This window comes from Oryctolagus cuniculus, chromosome 7 (genome assembly GCF_051225735.1).
Source record: "Oryctolagus cuniculus isolate XC-2025 breed Fujian yellow rabbit chromosome 7, ASM5122573v1, whole genome shotgun sequence".
NCBI classification, from domain to species: domain Eukaryota; kingdom Metazoa; phylum Chordata; class Mammalia; order Lagomorpha; family Leporidae; genus Oryctolagus; species Oryctolagus cuniculus.
The window spans coordinates 136,669,499-136,687,933 of NC_142873.1; the positions used below are offsets into that span (position 1 = coordinate 136,669,499).

General features: G+C 57.3%; 1 protein-coding gene across 1 annotated transcript in view; it reads left to right on the top strand.

The window, feature by feature from the left end:
* GRIK3 (glutamate ionotropic receptor kainate type subunit 3) overlaps positions 1–18,435 on the top strand; it is a 237,390-nt gene that overhangs the window by 212,610 nt on the left and 6,345 nt on the right. The window contains exons 12-15 of the mRNA XM_051832149.3: positions 803–921; positions 2,894–3,111; positions 15,141–15,363; positions 15,727–15,977. Coding sequence (XP_051688109.3) covers positions 803–921; positions 2,894–3,111; positions 15,141–15,363; positions 15,727–15,977 — 811 coding nt within the window. The remainder of the gene's footprint in view (positions 1–802; positions 922–2,893; positions 3,112–15,140; positions 15,364–15,726; positions 15,978–18,435) is intronic.

The following is an 18,435-nucleotide window of genomic DNA, read 5'->3' on the forward strand; positions in this document are numbered from 1 at the left end:
CAGCTGACGGCTTAATTGCTACACTGAACACTCTCCAGGCCTGGCGTTTTAGAATGATACAAGACGCTGAGTCTATTGTGTGTATATAAAACGACAGGCTTCCCAAAGTCCCTCCTGCCCTTGAATCTCGCCCTGGAGCTGCCCCCTGGTACTTGTTTAGTGCGGGGATCCTCCCAGACCCGCTAGCATACGCTGCCATGCGAACACACAGAGTGAGCTGTGTAGTTCTGTCTGCAGGGCTCTGTTTGTATAAATGTGATCATCTACTTCCTGTTTCTTCTCACTGGTTTTTGACCAAACAGTACGTCTTGCTGCCCGCTCTGCGCCGGCCCGCGTGGAAGCCGCTCATTCTCTCTTAACAGCCGCGTGTAATTTCAGAGTGCGGCTCTGGGGTCATTTGTGTAATCACTCCTCTGTCGAAGGGCATTTGGGTAGTTTGTAGCATTGTTGTTTGTTTGTTGCTACAACAAAAAACGCTTTGCTAAACATCTGCACGCGCTCTTCCTTATGCTCCTGTGCGAGGGTTTTCTTAGGGACGGAGGCTAAGCTGTGGAGTGGGCAGACTGCAGGGCGCATGCACTTTTAATTGTCAGCTGCTGGCAGTTACTTTGGTCACCAGCAAAGGGCACTAACGGGAAAGAACAGGGAGAAGCGTGGCCCTGACGGCCCCTCCCCTGCCTCCCCGGCAACACCATGAGGAAATGGCTTCTCTGCTTGCTCACCCGCCGTCTCCGTGGTGCCCCTTCCCTCCTGCCCCCTGCCCCGCCGCTCAGCCTCGCTGGCCCTCTCCTCCTTGTGCCAGGTTCAGCCCCTACGAATGGTACGACGCTCACCCCTGCAACCCTGGCTCCGAGGTGGTGGAAAATAACTTCACCCTACTCAACAGCTTCTGGTTCGGAATGGGGTCCCTGATGCAGCAAGGTATGTGCCTCTATTGGGCCCCCCAGCACCACTGAGCGGGGGGAGGGACTCTGCAGAGCCAGCCTCAGACAAGGCACCCTGCAAGGAGGGCCAGCGTGTGGCTCCCGACCTGCAGCTGCTCAGACTTAGCAAGCTGAGCCCCTGCTCTGACTGCACAGTAAGGGGGCTTGGGGGCAGGCCCAGGAGAAGACACAAGAAAAGTCCCCGGGAGAGCACCCCCACTCCCGCCCTGCTGGCCCCTGCCTATGGATGCCCACAGCCAGAGCCTCTTACCCCAGGGAATCACTAAGTGCCTGTGTTGGGGTCCCACGGAAAGACCTAACTAGAGGGGAGAGAGGAGGGAACAGGCTGCCAGGGACAAAGAAAACGCCATCGTCCCTCACTCACCTGTCTGAGATGCCAAGGCCTAGCACAAACCCTGGTTCTCAACAGGTGCCACATGAGTAAGTGGGCGGGTGGATTGATGCGTGGATGGAAGGGAGGGTGGGCGAGAGGGTGGATGGGTGGACAGGTAGGTGGCTGGCTGACTGGCTGGGTGAGTGGACGGATGAGTGCGTAGAGGGATGCATGGGTGGATGGTATTATCCCAGTGTGACCTGTGTGCCCACCGCACACCACACCCCGTGCAGGGCCCTTTTTAATGAGAGAGGACGGGGAAAGGTCATTGCACACCCCGGAGGCCTCCCAGCCCTCTCTTGGCAGGGACAAGGCAGGGGCTTGGGCTTGCGTGGGGCTGCAGCCAGCCTGGCGGTGCTCACCAAGCAAACAATTATAAGACGCTGCTTTCTCCTTGAAGGGAGCGCGAGCCCTGGCTTGGACCACTGGGGTGCAGCCTCTGGGATTGGCTAATTGGGTAGGGGAAGCTGAGCCGCCTCGTGGTCTCCAGCAGCTGGGTGGCGACAGGCGACTTTCAAGGGAAGTCACTCCATTAATGAGCGTCCCGAAGCCTCACCTTGCATCCTTGTCCATCATCTTTGTTCACTGACAGTTGGGGAAGACCCGGAAGGCCCTGGACGCGGTAATAGCGTCTTGTTTCCCTCCCGCTGCTATTCAAAGCACCTGCCCCTGATGCATTTCCCCACATGGTTTTGATTAGGAGGGAGAAAAAATAGTTGTGTATTTGAAAAACTCTCCCTTGAGTGATTTCTTTGAGAAAAATAAAATCATCCATATCAAAGCAGTCGCTTTTCAGATTGCAGGTCCAAATATTCTGGGAAGTTCAGGAGTCACTCGCTATTTAAATCTCTTGAAAAGCGTCTAGTTAATTACTTCAGTTAGAAGGTTTCGTCTAAATTGTGCTCCACACCCAGGGTCGGCGAGAAGGAGTGATATATTTCAGCAAGGAGCTTCAAAAAATGTTGATTTTTCTCCTCCTGCCAAGTGCCGCATAGTAATCTCATGTTTGTATATGACTTGTATTTCCAATGCAATTTCTCTCCAAATTATATCGTAGCAGCATCGCGGTATTCCTGTGAGGCTGGGACAGTGGAAGGACGATGCTCTGTGCTTTGCAGTCCCAGGGAGGGGATTGTGGTCCCAGGGAGGGGCAGCTTCTGGCAGAAGAGCACATAGAGTGAGGGTTCACTCAAGACCTCAGGGACAGCCGCTCCCAGGCGTTGCTAACCGGGCGCCAGCCAAGTGGTCCATGGATAGGCATCTATGGATCTGCCGAGCCTGTGAAATGTGTGTGTGTGTGTGTGTGTGTGTGTGGTGTGTGCTAGAGCAGGCTTCTTAAATTTCAGCCTGCTACAGAAGCGCCTAAAGGGTTTGTCAGCTCAGACAGCAGGGTCATCCCCTCCCCTCCCCGAGTCACCGACTCAGCACACCCAGCGGAGCCCAGGAACGTGCTGTTCTAACAAGCATCTGGGTGATGGTGACGCTGGCAAGGAGCTGGGCTCTCCTTAGAGTGTCGGCAGTCTAAGACCCAGGTCTGGATGTCGTAAGGGACCACCTGTCTCCTGCCTCCTCCCAGGGTCTGAACTGATGCCCAAAGCTCTGTCCACGCGCATCATAGGTGGCATCTGGTGGTTCTTCACGCTCATCATCATCTCCTCCTACACGGCCAACCTGGCTGCCTTTCTGACCGTGGAGCGCATGGAGTCGCCCATCGACTCTGCCGACGACCTGGCCAAGCAAACCAAGATCGAGTATGGGGCAGTCAAGGACGGGGCCACCATGACCTTCTTCAAGGTGAGACCCTCTCCCTCTCTCCCTCCCACAGCAGCACTTGGAACTGACCCTTTGTCTCCATTCCCTCCCACTGCACAGAGCCATTGGGCCCCAACCCCCCAGGAGTCAGCCCCTCCTGTTTGCACCCATCCGATTTTTTAAAAATATTTATTTATTTATTTGAAAGTCAGAGTTACACACAGAGAGAAGGAGAGGCAGAGAGAGAGAGAGAGAGAGAGAGGTCTTCCATCCACTGGTTCACTCCCCAGTTGGCTGCAGTGGCCGGAGCTGCACAATCTGAAGCCAGGAGCCAGGAGCTTCTTCCTGGTCTCCCATGTGAGTGCAGGGGCCCTAGGACTTGGGACATCTTCCACTGCTTTCCCAGGCCATAGTAGGGAGCACACAAGCCATCGCCCATATGGGATGCCAGCACTGCAGACGGCAGCTTTACCTACTACGCCACAGCACTGGCCCCAGCACTGATCACATTGAGAGAGCTGTGGTGATATGGGCCTTGGGGGAGCATCTCCATGCAAATGCTGGGAGTTTCTGTAGCTGGGACAGGCAATGTGAACGCATCACATTTCCTGCCATCATCAGAGGAGGGCAGGTGGAGAGAGGGGGAAGGAAGAGGAGGGGCCCAGCCACACAGAGAGGCGCTGGGGGTGGCGGGCTACCTGCTGTTGGCTTTGGGTTTTAGTACCATCTGTCTCCAAGAAGCTGGCCCGGGGTTTGGGAAGAACTCCCTGCAAGTGAGCGGGCAGCACATCCTGGAAGGAAAGGAAGAAGCTTCAGATGTGAACAAGTGTCCACACACACACATCACTTAGCCCGCTTCCCTCTTGGGACACTGGTGTATACAGATGGAGTCCCTGTCGCCTGCTGCTCTTGGGAGTGTTCGGCTATGACTTGTCGCTCCTCCAGCTTTCTACACTGTTGGCTCAGTTCCCCAGTGTTGCTCACTTCCTACTGGAGTAGCTAGGGTTTTGGAAACTTGAGCTGACCCCGAAACCAGTAAGCTCTAAACATCCTTCCAGAAATTAAAGTAGCGATCACAATAGCTAGCGCCGGAGAGAGCTCACGGGGTGGGCCAGACGCTATTGCCACATGCTCGGCCTCGTTCGATCTGCACGACAAATTGGTGCAGGGCAGCCTAAAGTTATTTCCATTTTCCACACGTGGACTCTGAGTGTCTGAGCCGTGAAGCAGCCGTGCAAGGACGCACAACTGGAGGATGCAGGTGCTGAGCCAGGTCTGCCTGCCCCCAGAGCCCGTGTTCTAGGGTGGAGGTGCTGGGGCTTGCGAGTGCATTTGAATCAGCTGCAGGGCGTGTTGTGGTGTGGGTTGCAGGCCCCACCCTCGGGATGCCTGATGCAGGAGGTCTGGGATGGAGCCCTGAATGTGCATCTCCCTAAGGTTCCCGGCAGTGTGGGTGCTGCCAGTCCAGGGGTCACACTTGGAGAAGCCCTGCTCTAGTTGCTTCTCAGACGTAACCAGGACTTGGGACCTTCGCAGCCGCAAGTCCATTCATGCATTTGTTCATTAATCAATGGCTCTCGGTCTCAGTCTGGAAGCTGGGGGTAGTACTCCTGTGCTGGGCCCCGGTTCTCCATTCCCCATCCCTTGTCTCCTAGCTAAGCGCCTGTGCCTGCCCTGGGGAGCGAGCCAAGAGAGGAAGAGCTTGGGCAGGAAAGCTCTCTGCCTCCTGAGCATGGGAGCCCTGGCACTCCCCCCGGGCCCTAGAATCCCCAGTGTTCTGCCTTGAGATTGGAAGCAGCCACCCAGTGAAGACAAAGGAAAGAGGCCCCTTCTGAGTGGTGCTGCTGCCGCCAGGAGCTGGCAAGCACAGCCTGCCTGAGAGGTCACTGCTATGCACTTGGAGTGAGCACCATCAGGGCCTTGCCAATGGCATGGGAGGGCTCAGAGGACCCTGTGTATGTTGTGGGAGCTAGTATATGAGCATGTGTCTACACACGTGACTTCGTATGTAGCCATAGATACCATGTGTAAGGTGCCGCTGTGTATGCCTGTGTGTCCATGGGTGCCCATGCACAGGAGTACCTGTGTGGGTGCGTATGAACTTGTGCTTGAATGTGAATGAGTGTGTGTGTATGTGTGTGTGTGTGCTGTTGAGCGTGTATCTGATCAAGTCTGTGGCCTGGGCATGTGGATACGTGCCTGTGAGGCTGTACACGTGTGTGCCAGAGTGTCTGTGTGTATACCTGCAGAGAGTACAGCGAGTTGAGCCTGTGTATGTGTGTAATACCTTGTGTGTGTGTATGTGGGAGAAGGCCTGTGCATGCACATGTGTGCAACAGCCTTAGCATATGTTTGTGATGGCCCCTGCATGCATGTGTTGTGTGTGTGATCTCTGCAAGTATGTGATGGCTTCTATGTGAGTGTAATACGCTCTGTGTATGGGTAAGGGCCCATGTGAACACATGTGTACGTAATACCCTATGTATGACTGTATATATAAGAGCCTGTGCACGCATGTGCATCATATGTGTGTAACACCCTCTATGTGTGTGTGTGTGTGTGTGAGGGCCTGTGTGAGCATTTATATACGGGAGGGTGGGCCCAAGTGTGTAACAGCCTTTGCATGTGTGTGTGTGTAATACCCTGTGTGTGTGAGGATCCATGAGTGCATGTATGTGTGTGTAATACCCTCTGTGTGTGAGGACCCATGAGTACATATGTGTGTGTAATACCTTGTGTGTGTGTGCGGATCTGAGTGCATGTGTGTGTCTGTAATACCCTGTGTGTGTATAATAGCCCATGCACGCATGTGTGCGTGTGTGTGTAATGCCCTCTGTGAGTGTGAGAGGACCCATGAGTGCATATGTGTGTCTGATACCCTGTGTGTGTGTGAGGACCTACGTGTGCATTTGTGTGTGTAATACCCTGTGTGTGTAATAGTAGCCTGTGTGAGTGTGTGTGAGACATGCACATGCGTCTGTATGTGTGCAGACGTGTGCACTTGCATGCCTGTCCCCAGGCTGCAGCCCAACCCTTGGACGGCACCAGAGCATCTCTCATGCATTACGCATGAGCCTGTCTCTAAGCAGGGCTCCCGATCAAAGGGAAAAGGCATAAATAAGTCCGGTGCAGGCTCATTGCCGCTGATTGGATGCCCTCGCCTCCCTCCATGCTAAGATGCTCAGATTGGCTTCCAAGAGCCTGGTTCCAGCTCCCCGCTGAGCCTCTGTCCTCGCATCAAGCGGCACCTCCCGCAGCCCACTCCGCCCTCTCCACCTTCCCTGCGAACAGCGCAGCCAGGAGGGCAGGGGAGGGACACAGACGTGGACCCAGCCAGGACGCTGAGACTCAAAGGTCCATGCTGACAGGGCCCCGGGGCCAGGAGCAGCCACCTCCTCACCCCCTGCAGGACCCACCCCACTCTCGTCTCCTGGTGACCCATTAATTAATTCCTCTTTCCGTCTGCCCGCACTGTCGCCTGTGTTAGCTCAGCAGCGGCTCCCCTTGCCTGAGCCTCCTTTCGCTGGCAGCAGCGATGGAACTGCGATGTGGGCGGGCAGGAACCTGAACGTGGAGCCCTTGGGCCCCTCAGCTGGTGAGCGGGAAGCAGGGCACCCACCCAGCAGGGGTCTGGACGCGCCGACGTCCTCCCCCGCCCTCCTCCCCCCAGCCAGGTCCTTGCCTCCTGCAGAACATCTGACAATTGGAGCTGGAGGTGGGGACGGAGGCCCGGAGGGGCGGGCTCGCTCGCCCCCAGCTGCACAGCAGACGCACAGGGGAGTGGGGATCAAGTCAGGTACTCTGTCCACGCACAGCGCTCTCTCTCACACCACCCCAGGCGCTTCTCCTGGCAGGTGGTCCTCTCTCCTGCCAGTGAGTGTTTATAGCAAGGCTGGGCTCGGCTCCAGGAGTAGCCACGGACGTCCAAGAGACTTGTGCAAAGTCAGCAAAAGAAGGGATACTTGCGGAGCACTTCCTCTGCACCAGGCGTGGCCCCACACAAGCCCTGGGCCTGGATTCGCAGGCATCCTTTTCCTTATCTCTGTTGCACCACAGTGAAAGTAAGGCTCAGAGAGGCTACCCAATGTGCCTGACGTCACACAGCTAGTGCAATGCAGAGCTGAGCTCCCCACACCCAGAGCAGTCTGGATCTAGCGCCTGTGCTCCATGTCACTCTGTCCCTACTGCCTCTCTAAAGATTCAGTTTCAGTCCTCAGGCATCAGCAGAGGGAGAGGGAAGCCACAGTCCACGGAGCCGCGGTCCCAGCCCAACACAGCCCTGGGACCCATAGCTGCTCACTTACCATGTGCTGAGCAGGTGCTGTGGCGTTGAGTTAAAGGAAGGCATTAAAACATGACAGGGCGTTGCTAGGGCGAGGAAGCGGGTAAGTAGTGTCGCAGGAGGTCCCAGGGTGCGGGCCAGGCCTGCCGACTTCTGTGCCTGGCATGCTCCTGGTAGGGCTGCAAGGGGTCTTCCAGAGCCCCCTGGCTGAGACTAGACCATGGGGGAGGGAGCCCATTCTGTCCTAAGACAACAGCAGCAGGAGGCAGGACCAGGGGCTCCCCAGGGGCTCCAGACCCCTGCACCCTCACCATGCGTACGGCCCAGGAGCGATGTTGGCCAGAGGCAGCTCCCGCAGTTCCAAAGGAAACTGCATTTGAAGAGCCGTCGGGGAGCCGCAGACATCACACGCAGCATCTCCCGTGTTGTCCTCGCCTCGTCTTGGCAGATACAAATTAATTAGGAGATGAAAAAGGAGGCCTTGAAAGCACAGCTTGGCTGTGAGAACTTGGAGGCGAAACGTAAAGCAGAACACGGGACCAGGCAAGCGTCATCTTCGCAGGGGCCGGCCGGGGCTTTGAAGGAAGGAGATGCAGAAGGCGGCCTCCGCCAAGGGGACGGCCCTCTCTCGGTGGGGGGCTGGGGCACATCCCAACTGCCCTGGGGCAGAGGCTCAGGGAGGCAACTGAGCTGAGGATTCCAGGCTCCTGGTCCCTGGACATGGCCAAGCCCTGCCGCCTGCCCAGCCTCCGTCCCCGCCTGTGACCTGGAGGGTGCTCGCAGCCCACATGGCTCCCAGCTGCACAGCAGCCTCCTGCCTGAGCTGGGAGCCTCAGGACCATGCTCCCTGGTGCCGGGCAGCCTCCAGTGCCTCCTGACCTCTCCGCCGGTCTCTTCCAGACAGTGCCTTAGCCCTGCCTGCACGCGGAAGCAGGGGAGGGGGCCTGGCAGGTGGGGAGCTGGCAGAAGTTGGCAGGGCACAGCCCGGCGCGGTCAGAGGAGCCTCAGATGGAAAGTCAGGCCAGGATGTGAGTCTGGGTTGCTGTATCTGCTAAGAGAGCAGCCTTGGGCCTCTGAGCCCGGCAGCTCACCTGCACAGTGAGACCCTAATTCCCTCCATGCCGCCCTGTGCAAGAGGAGTCGGTGAGCTGCTGTCTGGGCGTGTTAGCCCAGGGCAGGTGCATGGGGGCTCACAGGTTAAAGGCTTTCCCCTAGAACACCTGTCCAGGTGGCTGACCCAGGAGACAGGGAAGCAGCTGAACCCTTCTCTCCACTTGCCCCGTAGTCCCTTTCTGAGGCAGGTGACTTAACTGGAGCACAAAGGACACCCAAGGATTCTCCCCTCTTCCAGCCCCCCCTGGATTGGGCCTACTGAGCTTTGTGCAGGACACGGCTGCCTCCCACCATGGGGGTAGCCACCTGCCTCTAAGCTCGGCACCTCAGGAGGAGCCCCATGGTTTTGTTTTGTTTTGTTTTGTTTTACAGGCAGAGTGGACAGTGAGAGAGAGAGAGAGAGAGAAAGGTCTTCCTTTGCCATTGGTTCACCCTCCAATGGCCACCACAGCTGGCACGCTGCGGCCAGCATACCACACTTGCTGATCCGAAGTCAGGAGCCAGGTGCTTCTCCTGGTCTCCCATGGGGTGCAGGGCCCAAGCACCTGGGCCATCCTCCACTGCACTCCCTGGCCACAGCAGAGAGCTGGCCTGGAAGAGGGGCAACCGGGACAGAATCGGGCGCCCCGACCGGGACTAGAACCCGGTGTGCCAGCGCCGCAAGGCAGAGGATTAGCCTAGTGAGCCCCGGCGCTGGCCAAGCCCCATGGTTCTTAGAATGGAGCACACAGGCAAAGGAGCAGCAGCGGGTGCAAGGCAAGGGCCAGAAGTGATGGGGAAGCTGCTCTGTGCCTTAGCTTTCTCATCTGTGAAATGGGTGTGATCATAGTACCCAACACATAGAGTGATTGAGGTGATACAGTGGCTTAATTCATGGATACAGCTTAGAGCAGTAGCAAGCACAAAGTTGGCACACCATAAACGTTAGCTATTTTGATTGCCTCCTGGCACCCTGGTGAGACGCAGGTCTGTCCAGCCCACGGACATGACTTTGGAGGCCGCTCCCGGCTTAACTTTTGTAGAGAAGACTTTTTTTTTAATTAGTTGCCAGCACTGTAGACTGGGGAGATTTTTTGCACTTTTAACAATGCACATTCTAGGCTGGCGCTGTGGCTCACTAGGCTAATCCTCCGCCTGCGGCGCCGGCACACCAGGTTCTAGTCCCGGTCGGGGCGCCAGATTCTGTCCCGGTTGCCCTTCTTCCAGGCCAGCTCTCTGCTGTGGCCTGGGAGTGCAGTGGAGGATGGCCCAAGTGCTTGGGCCCTGCACCCGCATGGGAGACCAGGAGAAGCACCTGGCTCCTGGCTCCTGGCTTCGGATCAGCATGGTGCACCAGCCGCAGCACTCCAGCCACAGCGGCCATTGGGGGGTGAACCAACGGCAAAAAGAAGACCTTTCTCTCTGTCTCTCTCACTGTCTACTCTGCTGTCAAAAAAAAAAAAAAAAAAAAAAAAAAAAAAGCACATTCCAGCTGCTTGAAAAGCTGACAGGTGTGGGGTCAGGGAGCTAGCTCAGTCGTCAGGAGCCGAGGGGTGACGTCTGTTCCTAGTCTACAGAATCCCACTAGCCTGCTCCCGTTACTTACGGCACCCTGCCTGGCCCCTGTCAGCATTCGCGGTTTCTACCATGAGTATTCTGTCACTTAATTTCCATAGCAACTGCACTATAGAGATTATTATGCCCAATTTGTAAATGTGAAAACTGAGCCTTGAAGAGAAATAATGTTGCCAACAATTATCTATGAATGTTCTCTGTTACCCTGGAGGCACTTTTTTCTTTAAAAGATTTTTTTCTTTTAAAGGTTTAGCTTTTTATTTATTTGAAAGGCAGAGTTTCAGAGAGAAAGAGGGAGAGGCAAAGAGAGAGAGACCTTCCACCTGCTGGTTCACTCCCCAAATGGCTGCAATGGCCAGGGCCGGGCCAATCTGAAGCCAGGAAGTTTATCCGGGTCTCCCACATGGGTGCAGCCAGCCTCCGGTGCTCTCCCAGGCACATCAGCAGGGAGCTGGATTGGAAGTGGAGCAACCGGGTCTCAAATCAGCACCCAGATGGGATGCTGGCATTGTAGGCGGCAGTGCTATGCCACAGTGCTAGTCCCAGTAGGCACTTTTCTTTTTTTTTTTTTTTTTTTTTTTTGACAGGCAGAGTGGCCAGTGAGAGAGAGAGAGACAGAGAGAAAGGTCTTCCTTTGCCGTTGGTTCACTCTCCAATGGCTGCCGCGGCCGGCGCACTGCGGTGCGCTGATCCGAAGCCAGGAGCCAGGTGCTTCTCCTGGTCTCCCATGGGGTGCAGGGCCCAAGTACTTGGGCCATCCTCCACTGCCTTCCCGGGCCACAGCAGAGAGCAGGCCTGGAAGAGGGGCAACCAGGACAGAATCCAGCGCCCCGACCGGGACTAGAACCTGGTGTGCCGGCACCACAAGGCGGAGGATTAGCCTAGTGAGCCGCGGCGCCGGCCCCAGTAGGCACTTTTCTAACCCCATTTTACAGATTTGGAAAGTAAAGCTCAGAAATGTCACTTGCCTGTGGTCACAGAAGGAGCCGACATTTGAGCCCAGGTTGGTGGGGCAGCGGAGTCCCTGCACCAGAGCTGGCCTGCAGCCTCTCACGGGCAAGGTGCAGGGGCACATGCACACGGCAGGGGCTGTCTTTTTGGGCAGAGGTCAGTGAGTCTGTGCTTGTCCATTGCCCCGCCCCCCGCCACCCCATAACAGCAGGCCCAGGCAGGGGACCCAGAGAGGCCTTCTGGTCCCTGTGGAATAGGCCAGGAGCAGGATGAACCACATGAGAACATGTACCCCCCGATGAGGCCAAAGCCTCCACAGCCGGGGATATGAAAGCAGATTAATTTGGGAAAAGGTCTCCTTTGCAGTCTGGAAGACCCCTGCGGTGTTGCATGGACTCTTGTTACTGCTGCACTCACACACACACACTCACACACACACACATACACACACTCATTGCCTGGGACCCGGCCCCTGTGGGATGGAGATATGTGTGTGCATACAGGCCTGTGTACATCCCCTTGTGCAAAAATGGTAAATTCTCAAGATTCAGTATCTTCAGTTGGGAAAATCAATTTACTTCTTTGAGGAGGCTGGAATCGAAAAGTCGTGAGCCTGAAACTTACTTTCTTGCCAATTTTTCTGATATAAAAAAAAAGCGTCTCCATCCTGGCAGATCGCCCCGTATTGGCTGCTCTAGATGATTCCATTAATTGATTTGGGTGACTGGCCCCGAAGCAGTCCTTACTAAGGCTCCCGCCAGAGCAGGGGCAGGCAGGATGACGCAGGACCAGTAGCTATGTGGGACTGTGGTCCCTGCGGTGGGGACGAGGGGTGCCGGCCAGTGGCAGGAGCTCAGGACTCTGCTACCCAGGCCCAAAAGGACGGGAGAGAGGCCCAAGATTCCAGCAGAGGCCTGGCTTTCTCTCTCCGTGCCTGGATCACTCAAGGACAGAGCAAGAGGGGAAACAGAGGCCATGAGCCGATGTGGTTGAGAATGGGGGCCCCAAGGTATAGGACAAGGACAGTGAGTGATCATTCTAGGAAAGATGGTTCCAGGCGCATCTGCCTAAAGATGACGGGGATGGTGGATTTGTTGGCACCGGAGCCAGGAGCGTGGAACCTCCTGAAATCAGCGTCACAGACAGCTTCGTGCCTTGTCACCGCTCGTCTTAACTGGGCCACACTCTGTTCTCCCTTCTCCTCTTCCCCATTCAGCTCCTTCACCCGCTGGGGGTTTTCAGATGTCTGGTCCCCAAAGCCCATCTGGCTCAACACCCTCACCAGCCCCCAGCCGAGAGTGCTATCTTTGTCTCTGGTGTTGTGTTGCTGGAAAGAACATATGTTTTGGTGTCAGGCACGCTTGTGTGTAGGGGGAGTGGGGGCAGGGTGGGGAGAATGCCAGGAGGAGTGTGGGGAAGGAGGGAAAGTTCTCATCCCATTCGGAGACGGAATAAGCAGGGCGGCGCCCCAAGTGGGCGCTGTCGGGCTGCTTCTGCCAGGACTCTAGATGTATTGGGTGGGTGACTGGTTGTGTGGGAAGGTGAGTGGGCGAGGAGAAGAGAGGAGTGGGCAGTGGGTGATGGACATGTGGCTAAGAGGTTGGGGGGGTGGCAGGATGGGAGGGTGGCTCAGCAGGTAGCTGGCTGGGTGCACAGTCAGCTAGTGGCATTAGCTGCTGTGCACAGTGTGTGGCGAGAGCATGGTCAGTGGAATGAGGGGAGGGAAGGAGGAAGGAGTGGGTGGATGCATTAGGAGGCATAAGGAGAATCTTGATTGCCCTCCTGGTTCCCACCTCTGGTAGAAGAGGGAGGATTTGGAAGGCAGGAGAAACAGAAATGGACAGGAGCTGCAGCCCCCAAACGGAGAGCGGTGTTTAGGTCACAATCGCCAGGACAGTGGGCTACGTGCTGGCCGCTGTATCTGGCAGAGCAAGGGCAGCTGGGCCTTGGGCACCTGGATTGTAGGAACAGTTGAATCAGTGATGATCTGAGGAAGCAAGTGGATGCAGAGCAGACGTGGCTTAGGTGGTGAGAGAGGGCATGAGTTGCCTACAGCTTCTGTGACGTCACAGTCGGGAGTGAGGAGCCTGGCCCGGCCCAGTGCATCACGCGAGGCTGCAGCCTAGGTGCTGCCTAGTGGTGCCGTCAGGGCCTGGCCCAGCTTCCAAGCTGGTGCACGTGGTTGTGGGCGGGACTCTGTTTCTCCCTGGCTATCACGCTTCCTCTCTGCATGGCTGCTGGCCGGAGGCCGCCCACTTCCTTGCCACGTGAACCATTCCGCAAGGCACCTCGGGGCAGGGCGGCCAGCTCGCATCAGAGAGGAGCCAGACGACAGCTAAGACAAGCACCGGTCTCGGACGGGACAGCTGTCACTTTGGGGGGGTTAAAAGCGAATGACTAAGTCCCACCCCCCCAAAAGGCGTGGGGCCCAGCAGACGGGCCATTTGGGAGCTATTTGGATGCCCTCCTCCAACAGGAGAATCTGGGAAGGAGGAGTAGCCAGGGTGAAAGAAGAGAGGGAGTCAGAAAGTCGGAGGGGGCAGAACCTGTGTATCAGACACTGTCTAGAAAATGAGACCTTGGGGGGTCGGGAGAATTGGAAATCCGCAGTGTTTTTAAGGGAGGACAGCTGGGGCGGGAGAGGAGCTGGGAAGGTGGAGTAGCTGGGAGGAGGACAGGCGAGGACCAGGAGGACCTGGGTCGCCTCTGCGAGGGCTGTGAGCATCTGAGCCCATCCATGCGTTTGGCTTCACGGCAGGTGAATTTGTAGGTGGGGCTTGTCTGTGTAGGTGCCCCAGGCCCTGTGCCCAAAGGAGGCAACGCTGGCACTTGGCTGATCCCATCTCAGATGGGATTCCAGGGGTCATGCCTGCTGCTTTGGGGGCTCCCTCCTGCCCCCAAGGCCTGCTCCCTCTGCTGTGCTGGGTCCCCAGGAGCCAGTCTTAGAGGGGACAACCATTGCCAGCACTTGAAAGGACACTTTCCTCCTTGGCTACCCACCCCGCTCCCAGCAGGCACTGTATCCTCCTCACCCCCTGCCCACTTCCCCTGGGCTGGGGCCAGTGCGTTGGAGCACACTCGTGCCGTCACACACGCTGGAGCTGGGCAGGGTGCTGGATGGACAGGCTGACATCGCAGATAGCTACCACTGGACTTGGAAACCACCAGGGACAACGGGGCCTACAGAAACAGCTGCTCCCTGGGATCACGCCAGGCTGGGCCAACCCCTGCTGGGAACAGGGAGCGAAGTCCCGGAAGTCTCCCGGGTGCTGTGCACCCAGGGCTGCCCCGTTCCCCTCCTCAGGCAGCAAGGGAGCTCAGCCCCAGCCCGCCTCCTTTCAGGCCCCAGCGACCCCTCTGAGTCTCCCCAGGCAGGCGCAGCAGCGCCCCTACCAGGGTTTGTCCTAAGGATGCAGGTTCAGCCCAGGCAACAGCACAGCCAGGACCCTAAGACCCTGGACCGTGAGCAGCCGGAGGGGCTTGCAGCCTGTGCTGAAGAGAAACACCCCGGAGCCCTGCTTCACTCATGTTCTTTCTCTGAAACACAGCAGGGAGCTCCTTTGGAGGCAGTGGCAGTGAGGGGTCCCAGCCCCACCAACCTTTGCCCTCATCGACACCCATCCCAACCCCCCTGGCACTCACAATGGCTCCTGCAAGGCAGTGCTGCTGAGTGGTTAGGGCATGACCGCGGGAGCCCAGACGATCTGGATCTGAAGTCTGGCTTTGCCACTCAGCGTCTGGGTAACCTTAGGCAAGTTACCTAGCTGTGCCTCGATCTCCCCACCAATAAAATGGGTCTGTGTAGTGCTTACCTCTTGCGATCACTGTGAAGAATCGGTGGGTTCAGGCAGATCAAACACTTAAAGCAGAGTCTGTGCATGCTAATTGCTTCACACATGTTGGACAAAGAAGTTGGTTCTTTTAAAGTTCGTCTGAAGACCACTTAGGTCCTGGCAAGGAACCTGGAGTTTCCAAGAAGTGGACCTGAGTCAGAACCCCGGCGTTATCACTCTCTAGCTGCGCGCTTGGGGCCCTCTTGTCTTTGGGCCTCAGTTTCCATATCTGAGCAATGGGGGGGGCACTCCCTCATTCTGTACATGGCAGACAGAGCTCAGTGGCTGTGCAGAGCAGGGCCCCGGGCTGCTCCGTAATTGTGTGTGCCTCACCCCAGAAATCCAAGATCTCCACCTTCGAGAAGATGTGGGCCTTCATGAGCAGCAAGCCGTCGGCGCTGGTGAAGAACAACGAGGAGGGCATCCAGAGGACACTTACGGCTGACTACGCGCTGCTCATGGAGTCCACGACCATCGAGTACGTCACGCAGCGGAACTGCAACCTCACCCAGATCGGGGGCCTCATCGACTCCAAGGGCTATGGCATCGGCACGCCCATGGGTGAGCGGGGGCTGTGGGTGGGGGCCAGGGCTGTGGGCAGAGGCCGGGCCACCCCTTCCCCATCCCTACACACACCCTGGTCCCGGCTCCCGCTCCCGCTCCCTCCCCCAGCTCCTCCCAGTGCACCTGGGATGGAGCCACATAGCTGCACTATCAGCCCAAGCCTGAGCAATGAGAATGGGGACAAACAGAGCGGGCAGTCTGTTCCCTGGAGGCCGGGTTTACCATGCCTCAGCCAGGGCTTCGGGGCTTCCAGGGTGTTCAGTGGGCTAGACCCTCCCACCTCGCATCAAGATGTCCCCTCCTTCGTAGGCGGCCTAGAGGGGCCTCTGTGTGCGCTGACCGCCCGGCCCCTCCCTGCAGGCTCCCCATACAGGGACAAGATCACCATCGCCATCCTGCAGCTGCAGGAGGAAGACAAGTTGCACGTCATGAAGGAGAAGTGGTGGCGGGGCAGCGGCTGCCCAGAGGAGGACAGCAAGGAGGCCAGCGCCCTGGGCATCCAGAAGATCGGCGGCATCTTCATCGTCCTGGCCGCCGGCCTCGTCCTGTCCGTGCTGGTGGCCGTGGGCGAGTTTGTGTACAAGCTCCGCAAAACTGCAGAGCGGGAGCAGGTGAGCTGCAGGGCCAGGGGGAGGGGAAGGGAAAGGAGGGGCCTCCTGCTGGTTCAGCCTCTCCCAGCTGCTCCCCAGGGAGTCCCGCCACCTGCTCCCACCATGGCTTCTCCCACCACTGTCCCTCCATCCCCGCCACGCCAGCGTCCCCTGCAGCCACAGCCTCCACGCTTCCCCACGGCTGTCCACAGTGCATACTGATCCAGTGCCCCGCTTAAAACTCCATTCAAGCCGGCGCCGCGGCTCACTAGGCTAATCCTCTGCCTTGCGGCACCAGCACACCGGGTTCTAGTCCCGGTTGGGGCGCCGGATTCTGTCCCGGCTGCCCCTCTTCCAGGCCAGCTCTCTGCTGTGGCCAGGGAGTGCAGTGGAGGATGGCCCAAGTCCTTGGGCCCTGCACCAGCATGGGAGACCAGAAGCACCTGGCTCCTGGCTTCAGATCAGTGCGATGCGCCGGCCGCGGCGGCCATTGGAGGGTGAACCAACGGCAAAAAGGAAGACCTTTCTCTCTGTCTCTCTCTCTCACTGTCCACTCAAAAACCTCCATTCAAACCGTACCTGCCGTTGGCCTGTGTCGGACCCTCCAGGGGGACTCTGGGAGCTGGCTGATGGCTGCACAGGGGTTCATTACACTCTTGTTTCTACTTGTGCCTAGGTTCAGACATTTCCCTAATCAAAAGTTTACAAAAGAAAAGTGAGGAGGACCGGTCCAAGCAGGCAGATGGTTAAGAAGGTGTGATTAACCCAAGCATGGCTGGGCAGTGGCTCTGGGTCCGGGCAGCAAATTAGCATCGCAGGGTGAGAGTTTTAAGTGCTAATGCCCTGGCCTCTCTCCCAGAGACTCTCTGTCTTAATTGGCCTGTGTTGGAGCCGGCGCTGGTGTTTCCAGAAAGCCCACAGGGAGGGTTTAATCGTGCACCTGCATTGAGGGCTGCCGGGCTGCAGGGCATTGGCCCTCACAGAGAAGTTCAAGTCCAGTGTGGGAGGAAGTGGCAGTCCCATTAAACACGGGCGGCTTGTGTGTGGGCCACAAATGAACTGCAGCCCCTGGTGACCAGCGAGCCTGAGTCAGCACAGAGGAGGGGGACGACACCGCCGGGTGATGAGGCAGCCGGAGGCACACGAGCCTCCCAGCACTGCTGGGAGAGGCGGGAACAGGCGCATTTCCAGGAGACAGTTCACACCCCTACGTGCTGCCCAGCGGTTTCCACGTTTAGCGAGGCACACTGTGGATGTGGTCAAGGGCACCATGAAGTTGTATTCCCAGGGTGCTTGCTCAAGTATGAATTACAGCCAGAAAGCCTGGGGGAAAGCCTGAATGTCCCACAGCAGGAAACCATTAGGAAAAAACTACGATTAAAAAAATCCTATGATGCATCCAAAAAATAGCCACCAAATTCTTTAGGAATTCCCACTGTAATCAGAGGGAGTTTCAAGTTCTTCTAAAAAGATGAGTGCCATCCCACTCGCTGGCCTCCCCCTTCCTGCACCTCTCTCCCTTGCCTGCTCCATGCACAACTGGCTACATTGTTAGTTCTTACTACACCAAGCCTGGTTCTGCCTCAGGCCCTTTGTACATGCTGTTCCACCCACCTAGAATGCCCTGCCCCTGGAGTGCCATACTCTTTTATTGTGGATTGATTTTATTTGAAAAGGGGAGAGAGGCAGACAGAGAGAGAGAGAGAGAAAGAGGGAGGGAGAGAGAGAGAGATCTCCTTTCCTCTGGTTCACTTCCCGAATGCCACAACAGCTGGGGTTGGGCCAGCCCAAAGCCAGAAGCCCAGAACTCAGTCTGGGTCTCCCACATGTGTGTCAGGGACTCAGTGACTTGAGCCATCACCTGCTGCCTCCCAGGGCACATTAGCAGGAACCTGGAATTGGGAGCAGAGCCAGGACCCAAACCCAGGCACTCTGATATAGGGTGTGGCCCACACCAAATGCCAGCCCCCAGCGTTCATCTCTTCTTGACACCTCCTGGCCATTCAGGTTCCAGCTCACGTGTCACCTCCAAGTACGCTTCCCTCCCTGTCCCCGCTCCCATGTTGCTGCTTCATTGTCACAGAGCTAATCACGGGCTGTGCTTACTTATCTGTTCACATGATTGATGTCTGTGTCCCTCCCAACGTTAGACCCCGAGCTCCCGGAGGGCTGGGACCTTCCCTGCCATCACTGCCATACGCCCAAGCCCCAGAGCGACACCTGGCACACAGCAGGCCCTTAATGAGCATTTGCAGCGGGGAGGAAGGCGGGTGGAGGGAAGGCAGTGTTGTGACAGGTCACACACGGGAGGAGGTGGAGCCAGAGTTCAAAGCCAGGTCTCCACTGCCCCGCACCCACAGCCTGCGTACGGCGGCCCTGGCCTCACTGGGCAATCGCAGCCCCCACGGCCCCTGTAGGGCAGCCTCTGGTAGTGGGCCTCACAGAGCCGCTGCGTCTGGTATCCATGGCAATGCTGGAC